Genomic DNA, 9484 nt, shown 5'->3' with positions numbered 1-9484 from the left:
AGAGGACACAAACAATACCATTAATTTCTGGGCCACCTTATAACACTAGGCTCAGCTCATAGAAAAAATACAGAATCAACTGCAGCTTCAAACATCTTCCTAGATGTTGCCTAAGTCAGAAAGGAAGAGCCAACACAATAAAACCAGCAGGGTGGGGTGGCATGGGAATATAATCATTTATTTGGAGTGTAACCTGGTACTCCAAACAAAGGCTCTATTATCCTCAGCTGAAAGCTTTTAGGGCATAAGGAGGAAGTGAATGGGATGACCGACTTGAGATAGCACCAAAAGAACAGAGATGACTTCACAGTCCTGGAAGATGGCAAAAGGCAGAGAGAAAAGACTGAACAATTAAAAGTGAACTGGGACATACCTTCAATGTTGGTACATCTCAAATTCCATTTCCCCTCACCTTTCCCCAAATAACCAGACCATTTAGTTAACCTCTCTAGACAATGCTTGATCCAACAGATCATTCTAGAGCACAAAAAAATATATAGTTGTTATTTTATTGTAGAAGAAAAAATATCCCTAAATATTTGTTAAATAACAATAACTCCTGACAAAATCATTCTTCAGGGTTCTTGGGCCTCACCATCTGGTCAAACACAGCAAGCTCTCCCTCAGCCTTATGATAAGCTTCATTAATATTGCCATAAACCACAGAAAAACCCAAAGATTTTCTAAATGGCTTCCAAATTTCTGCATAGATGCCCTTAATTAGTCCAAAGGTAAACAATAAACAAGTTGGCCAAGAAATTAGAAGGATCTCTGAGAGGGGAAAAAATGTTAACAATTGGTGAATCTAGAACAAAGGGTATATAAGTGTTCATTACAACATTTTTTCAACTTAATTTTTTAGTTACAGGCAGACTGAAAAGTTGCTTTAGCATGATCATGCTATTTTCCAGATGTGCCTAAAAAACATATTCAATTATTTCTTTTCAAACCAGAAATAGAAAATCAGTTCTCCCCCAGGTGATACGTTCTATTCTGTTTTAAAAAGCTTCCAGAGCTTTCTGGAAAGTTTAAATTAAGGGGCTACCAGTACACTGATATGGTTTTATAGTTCTTGGGAAGTGTCTGAGTCAAACTCTCATCGAAGATCTGTGATGGTCATTGCTCTGTCCACAACAGTCACGTGGCTGCAGCTCTGCAACAGGGAAAAAGAAAGAAAGGGAAAGTCCTGGAAAATTCTGAAAAGTCATCTTTAAAACTCCTTACTTGTTGAAGTCATGGAAGATATCTTTTACTTAACTTCCTGTGTGTTTTCTTATCTTTGAAAAGCAAGTTTAAAAGCTATTTACAATAAGCAGTTCACTGCCTAACTTCTTATATCTTTTGTATATTGTCATGATATATAAATATATATGTTTAAGAAAAACCCAAACAAACAAAACTCCTATTTACAATGCTTATTCTGGCTAGTGGTTCCCAGGCTGGCAGCCAGACTGCTACTTAAATGGCTGTTATGGTAAGGGGTCTGGGAATCATTACTTCCACCAACCCAGAATCAATAGGCTGTAGCCTGAATCAATGTGGGCCCATATACCTTCATTTATTTTTCAAATGTATGTATATTCTAGAGTCATTCGTAAAATATACATTTATTTTAAATAACTGCTGAATTCATTGCAGTTTTTTGGGTTATTATGTCAACCAGATAATAAAGTACACCTACTCTCACATGGGGAATACTCCCTCTTGGCATGCATAAGGGTTCATCCTAACTGAAAGCCTAGGCATTTCTGGGGGATTGTATAGCCTCTGTTTCAACATCCTGGTACCTAGACATTTATTATATTCCAAGGCAGGCTAACCTATTTGTGAACAAGTCTGTCAGAAAGTTCTTTCTCATACTCAGCTGAAAACTGTCATCCCACAGGGTCTTAAGTTTTAGTTCTGGGAGTCACACCCAATACCTTTTTATACAACAATTCTTCTAACACTTATAGTCAGTTCTCAGATGCTCCCTGGGGTTCTCTCCTAAACACCCCCAGTTTCTTTTATGTGACAAGGGTCTGACTCCCTTTTCCATATTGGTCACTTTTCAGGAAACCCAAAAGAAATAATAATACTCCATGGCCAGCATGGAGTGAAGCAATACTATCACATTAGATTTGAGGGGAAAAATTGAAACATACTTATCAGCAACTGAAACTTTTTACTCACGGAATACCACTTGGGGAAAAAAACTTTCTAATAAGGTCATAAAAATCCCTGTTATCTAAAATCAAATTAAAAGCAATATTCCACAATTAAATATACTTAAGTGGCTTTTTCTTTTGAATTCAAATCTCTTATTGAAGTGCAGGCTTAGCAACTGATGATGATGAAGGAAAAAACCTAACATTTAATAAGCAAGCTACTGCACTTGGTACTTTCTGTGCATCACTTCATTTAATCCTGTCAATAACCCTATTCAAGTACGTATTATTATTATTATCATCTTCATTTACAGATGAGAAAGCTGAGGCCCAGGAAGGTTAAGTAACTTGATCAAAGACACACAGTCCTTAAGTAGCAGAGCTAAGACTCAAACTCCTTCCTATCCCACACCGCTTCCCATGTATGTTTTTATTAGGAAGATTTGGAAAAATAAGTGACAAGGCTGATCTTCTATGTGTGTCACAAAGGACAATGTGCCTCATCAGCTCTTACTGTCCTCCCTGGTTAAAGCACAGCTCCGATTTCTTCTACATAGATACATACACAGAAGAGAGGTGGATCCTTGCTGTGTGGATGAAATCCTTTCTGGCGACAGGAAGAAATCTCCTCTAGTCCGTGGTCAGTTAGTCTAAAGAATCCAGTTCTGAAATAAGAAAAAGCAGATCTAGAATCAAGCAAAGGTGTCCCCTCAATCACACACACACACACACACACACACACACACACACAAACACACACACAGAGCAGTGAAGAGCTCACTTTGAGACAGCCTCAAAAGTATGCTGGCTCATAGGTCTCTTCTCTGGTGAATGAATCAGTTAGAGAATGACTCATCACTGCCACTACGCTACTTTTACTGGGAGAATTCATAGTAAATAACAGGATTTAGAATGAAAAAGTAACTTTTGGAGATAATCTGTTGGATTTTGAAATTTTCTAATCTGATATCAATCTCTTAAATTCCTACTGCTTCAAGTCAAACACTTCAAATTTTTTATGTCCTTTTCTTATAAAAGCATCTAGGTTGTTGCCTGGATACTTTTGTAAACAAGTTAGAGTAGGTTTATCAGGATATAGGACTTAAAAGGCAGCCTTTTTAAAAAGCCAATCAATACCACAATCTATATATTTTATAGAGAACAAGGTCTTAAGAATGGAGAATGTTTCCTCTGAGGCTTTTCCCCGGCTATCTCCTTGCAAAACCCTGAACCACACCCTATGTACTTACTCCTGGAACTTGGGGGAACAAACAATGGCTATCGACTCTGGCAACATCATCTGGTAGGAGCAGTGAGTGTGTAGGTCAACACTGGAGAGGAAGGCGGTCTGCGTGGGATGAGTCTGAGAAGAGAAAAAAAGGCAGGGACCCCTTCAGCGAGAATACACAGTCAAGCCTGGCCCATGAAGGAAGGTAGAGCCAAGTAATTCTCAATAACTTGCTATGATCTCCTTATGTACAAAGCCATTAGCAGCCATGAGGAATATGCCTGAAGTTCATAATAAGTAATGAACCTCCTTCCCAGCACTGTAAACGAGTATAGTGTAACATGAGTATGTGAAGAGACTCAATTTCTAATTGACCATCAAGACTTATCTGGCTACTCACAAGCTCTCTCAACACAATGGCGTCTCCCATACTGGATCAGACAGTACATGCTGCCCAATACAACAACCTAGTAGAAGTCAAGGACTTAACAAAGCACAGTTAGATGAATGATTCTTCTTCCTGATGGAGGGGTTAAAAGGTCAAGCATGAGTCTGGGGCTCTATAGGCAAAAGTAGCAAAAGCTGTCCTGTGGTTAAAGCATATCTTTCAAGGATATGAGAGGCAGAGGGTTACTGGGATTTCAGAAGGGTAGTTAAATCACACAAAGGACCCTGTCTTATTTGAGAAAAAGACCAAGATATTGAATTTTGAGGGTAATCAGTTAAAGCACCATCTAAATTACATTGTTTATCTCATCTGTTTTCAGTTACTTAATGGTTTTTGTTTTGGCCACGCCTCGTGGCTTGTGGCATCTTAGTTCCCCAACCAGGTATTGAACCTAGGCCACAGCAGTGAAAGCACTGAGTCCTAACCACTGGAATCCCACAGTTATTTAATGTTTCATTGATCACACTCTTTGTACACAAATGGACCATATAATGACTTACGTTCATCTCAGAGGGGGTGTGAGATAACAAGGATGGAAAAAGAAAGATCCAATATGACTCAAAAAGACCACCAATCTTTACTGACAGAAAAGCACAGAAAAGAAATATGTGCCCTTGACCAGTGTTTTCAACCCTGTTGTGCAAAAAATGAAGCTTCTGAGGAACTTGTCAAAAGCACAGGCTCCTGCACCCCACCCTGGAAATATATCCATCCTGAGAAGGAAATTTTTTTCTTTAAAGCTCATTAAATGATTCTTATGTGCAGCCTCATCTGAGAAACACAACTGCATAGAATGCTGTGACCAGCTCATTGTGGAAGAGGTCTGCAATACAGGAACATGTTAGCTGAGTGCTGACAGTAAATCTACACACAGGTCTGCATGGGGAAGGAAAGAACTTTCATGACCACAAGGGAGAAACAGTTTCTACCTAATACGAATATGATCCTATAGACTGTTAGGGACAAACAGCCTGTGCCAACACCCTACAGCCCATGGTTACAGCCTGAAATTTTAACTGAGAACAAATAAGACCTACACAAGCTGATGAAGGCCTCCAATCTAAAGTTGGGTTAGCTAGAAAGATGATATACAGATACATAGCAGGGGATCAATAAATAATTGTTAAACTAAACCAAAAAATCTTGTTTGAGCCTCTGCTCCCCACTAACTACTGTACCTTCTCTCCTTCCCTTTACAGTCAAGTTTCTTGAAAAAACAGTTATGCTCACTGTGTCCACCATGCTGGTGACAGAGGCAGGCATTTTTATGAAGAGAAAACAATACACTAAAGGAGCAGAAATAAGTGAGGAGAGTGAATGCCCAGGGTAGCCTGGGTGCCTGGATGAGTAGGGCAGCCACAGGAGACCAATGCCAGGTAAGACAAGGTGAAGGAGTGCCTTGAATACTGAGTTGGGGGTTACACAATAGTTGGTGATAAACATGACCATACAAAGTTTTTGACCAGGGAACCTGATTTATATAGCTGGCAAGGTACAGAAGGAAGAACTGACCTTTTGCCTTCTCCTCTTGCCAATTTTAAGATCTGAGCAAACGTTATGGTCTGCTTTTGTTTGCTTTCAATCCCAAGTTAGGAAGGAATGCTACAGAAATATCATGGGGAAAAAAAGCTGGAATACTATCAATTTAGGCTCTAAATTTCTTCCTAGCTAGGCCCCCACTGATATTAAAAATCCTTTTACTCATTTGTGGCTAAGATCTACCTGAAGTCTAAACAGAAATTATTCCAAACTTTCCCCATCTTCTCCAGTTTTTAAACTTATCTGTCTCCTCCTGCTGAGCAGTGGATCTAGACTTCAACCTTGTTGATAGCAAGATCACCTAAAATGAGTTCCCTCAACCCCTCCAATTATAACCTCAAAAATCTCTCGGTATCTTTCTTTCTTCCTTCAATTCTGTCTCAGAGGAGTGAGTGTTTTCTCCCCCATATGAAGATGACTCCCTTTTTGTACTTCTGATTTAATACTTTCCTATCTTCCATTACCTTGTCTCTCCTGACCTCTGACATCTGCTGCACAGGCTCCACTATACTCCACCAGCTCACTGGGCTTAAAAACATGTTCAGGGACTTCCCTGGTGGCACAGTAGTTAAGAATCCGCCCGCCAATGCAGGCGACACGGGTTTGAGCCCTGGTCCAGGAAGATCCCACATGCCGCGGAGCAACTAAGCCCGCCTGTGTGCCACAACTACTGAGCCTGCACACCTAAAGCCCATGCTCTGCAACAAGAGAAGCCAGTGCAATAAGACCAGGCACTGCAACAAAGAGTAGCCCCTGCTCGCTGCAACTAGAGAAAGCCTGCGCTCAGCAACGAAGACCCAACGCAGCCAAAAATAAATAAATAAATAAATATATTTTTTAAAAAAAATGTTCAGACAACTATACACAAGAATGCAGATGAACCTTAAAAACTGAGTAAAAGGGCTTCCCTGGTGGTGTAGTGGTTGAGAGTCCGCCTGCCGATGCAGGGGACACGGGTTCATGCCCCGGTCCGGGAAGATCCCACATGCCGCGGAGCGGCTGGGCCCGTGAGCCACGGCTGCTGAGCCTGCGCATCCGGAGCCTGTACTCCAGAACGGGAGAGGCCACAACAGTGAGAGGTTCGCGTACCGCAAAAAAAAGAAAAAAAAAAAAAAAGAAAATTGAGCAAAAGAAGCCAAGTACAAAAAAATACATATTATACAATTCTATTTACATAAAGTTCAAAACCAGGCAAAACTAAACTATTGGGTTTAGGGATACACACTTAGGTGGTAAAGCTATAAAGAAAAGCAAAGAATTTCCAGAAATGTCAAGTGAGGGACTATCTATACCAGAGAGGAAGGGTAACTGGGCAGGACATGGAGGTGGGAGTGTGCTTCTGGCGACGCTCTATTTCTTGACCTAGGTAATGTATGCGCACAGATGTTTGTTTAATGATTCATTAAAGTGCACGTTTATTTTATGTACTTTCTTATACACATTTCAAATATAAAGGTTTAAAAAAAAAACAAAATAAAAACAGAACACATTTTCACACTAAACCATAAATCAAGCAAACTCTCTCAACCTGGCTATTCCTTAAGCCACCATTCCATCTCTTTCCTTTCCTTTAGTCAGTGCTAAGCTCTTCAAAAAATCAGTATATATTTCACTATCACCACAACCTCAATACCCATTACTTCTTAAACCTTTTTAATCTGCATAAAACCCACTAAATTGAGGTCATCAATGACCTCATCAAATCCAAAGGGCTCATACAAGTCTTCATCTCTTTGCAGCATGTGACATAGTTAACATCCTGAAGCTTCTTCTTAAGATGTTCCTCCTCCTTTGGCATCTGCGCCTTAACACTCCCCTCACCTCTCTCTAACATCTCGCTTCATGACTGACTACTCCCTACGATCCCCTAAGTGGCCTGTCCTTCAAGCTGCCAGTGAATCTCTTCCTGTTCTCCACCCTCCTCCAGTTCTAAGGCTTCCAAGGTCAGCTGTATGCAGAGGTCTCCCGGTTCTCTTTCCCACCTAGACCGTGTTCCCAAGTTCCAACTGCCTGATAATTACCTCCACCAATATAATGTCAAATACTCACAACGGAAGACACCATTTGCCCCACTTCCAAGTAAGCTCTCCTGCTGGAGCCTCTGTTTCTGCTTATGAGATGATTAATCATTGCCACCCCCATGAGTCAGGCCTGAAATCTCTAAGTCATCACTTACTCATCATCCTCTCTTACTCATTCCCCACATCCTCTGAAATCCTACATTTATCTCTTCCTTCCCAAATGCACTGCTATCACCGTAGCTCTCATCATTATTAGACTTTATCATCACATTAACCTCTTAAATGATCTCCCTGCTTCAACCTCCTCACTAAAAAGCAGAACTATCCTGCCTGTCCACCCAAAACCCTCCAGAACACTGCTCCTAAAGTATCATGTGAAAGCTTACCTACAACTGTTTCCTGATATGAACCATAAGCCCCAGAAAACTGGACCACTCAAAGCTGCAGGATCACAGTCTGCCTATTCCAGTGTTGTCCCCTCCATATGGAACTCTCCCTTGGCTCACCTCGTCAAAATTCTAGAAAATCACCCCAGGTGTGATCCTTCCCTCCTCTGAATTCCACAGGGCTGTTTGCACCTCTTGAGGCACTTGGCACATTCTGCCTCACATGAAGAGTTATGACTTGTCTATATGTCAGTCTCCTTTATGAGACTAAAATCATATCTTACTCAAATTTGTATCCCCTGGCGGATAAGGTACAAGTTTTCTACTCCCCATGTAAGATAATGGGGGATACACAATAAAAGGCAAATATTTATGAAAGGACAGAGGCACACTGACTGCCTCACAGGTCAGTATTTCCCAAATTCTAACATACAAGTGTGTGCAATCTTCCCAAATCCAGAAATGAGCTGCCTTGTTTTTATGTAACCCTGTCACACAATATGGAAAACAGCTTGGTCTATGAGAATGAGGGGTTGAAAAGGAATAGAAAGAAAAATTAAGAAGTAATCTTTAGGGATGGAATTATATTTTACCTGAATATTACCAGAAGACTGTTAAGACATGCAGACACTTGAAAATCTCCTATATTCGTGGCCCTTCTGATTTATGTAAAGGTATAGGCTGCTTTAAGAAAGACCAAATGGAGGCATCTGAATTAACTTCCTTGGCTCATTTAAAATATTTTGATTTATATACCTTTCAGGAACATCATTTGTACGAAGTAAGGCATAGCCTCTACCGTCAAGGTCCACATATACTCTAGGCTAGCATCCTATCACTGTTCACGCTCACAGGGGAATTGGGACTTTAGGGAAACAGGTTCATTTCCATTAAAAAATTTTAAGTTAAAAAGCCCTAAGTAATGCCCGGAAATCAATACTGTGGTGCAAGCAGTTACGTATGCTAGGGAAGTCAAGTCTGCATCCAACAGAGGGAAGTACAACCATCTAAATAGTCTGGATACAATTCACTCTGCTCCAAGCCAAAAATAAGCAGTGTGTTTATAATATCATGTGAGAAGAGGAGACGAACCCCTGGAGAGCTCGGAATTGCTTACGTGAATCCAGCCCAGTGTGATGAGACCCTGCTGATCCTGTATGAGGAAAAGCTCTTCTTCGTTCTCGGTGTTGCAATAATCAGACCCAGCACTTTGCTTGGGGATGAGGACATGGGTAATGGTAAATTCATTCCTCATCTGTCAAATGAGAAAACAGCTCATCACAATTCCCTGGCACTTAGGCAACCCCACTCTGTCACAGCAGTGGAAAGTTAAACATCTATACAAGCGAAGGCCCTTCCCCCCAGCATGGGTCTTCTAAGTGAGGTGAGTCCCTTATGTCAGTCATGTTCACAACCCTGACTGCCCAAGTACATTGCTTGGGGCCCTCTGCAAAGCCACAGATGCCCACAGTCCTGTGGGAATTTCCTGCTGCAGCCAAACAGGTCTACTCATGATTCTTAAGAAGCTCTGGGTATAGTACCATTTCTCTTCCTTTGTTCATGTCTAGAGTAGTTTCCTTTTACTATTTCCCTAAGCCCTTCCCATCCTTTAAAGCTCAGTTGAAGTCTATTCCACCTTAGGTGTTTATTTATTCAGCAGTTAGTAATGGGTTCTTTAAGCACCTCCATTTAATGATCCTTCTTTCCTCATAATT

At 40.8% G+C, this 9484-nt stretch overlaps 1 protein-coding gene across 3 annotated transcripts in view; it reads right to left on the bottom strand.

Annotated features, from left to right (window-relative positions):
• Window positions 1-235: 235 nt before the first annotated feature.
• Window positions 236-9484, bottom strand: part of STAMBP (STAM binding protein) — a 34703-nt gene continuing 25454 nt past the window's right edge. For 2 of the 3 annotated variants that reach the window (XM_082852327.1, XM_082852326.1), the window contains 4 exons: window positions 8887-9024; window positions 3398-3510; window positions 2713-2812; window positions 237-1153 (listed from right to left, as the gene is read on the bottom strand). In XM_082852327.1, coding sequence (XP_082708453.1) covers window positions 1097-1153; window positions 2713-2812; window positions 3398-3510; window positions 8887-9024 — 408 coding nt within the window. In that variant the 3' untranslated portion in view covers window positions 237-1096. Of the gene's footprint in view, window positions 1154-2712; window positions 2813-3397; window positions 3511-8886; window positions 9025-9484 lie in introns of all 3 variants that reach the window. The other variant, XM_082852328.1, reaches the window with a different exon arrangement.

Source organism: Leucopleurus acutus, assembly GCF_964270905.1.
Source record: "Leucopleurus acutus genome assembly, chromosome: 12".
Classification (NCBI taxonomy): Eukaryota; Metazoa; Chordata; class Mammalia; order Artiodactyla; family Delphinidae; genus Leucopleurus; species Leucopleurus acutus.
This window is presented reverse-complemented; position numbering and strand designations above follow the sequence as displayed.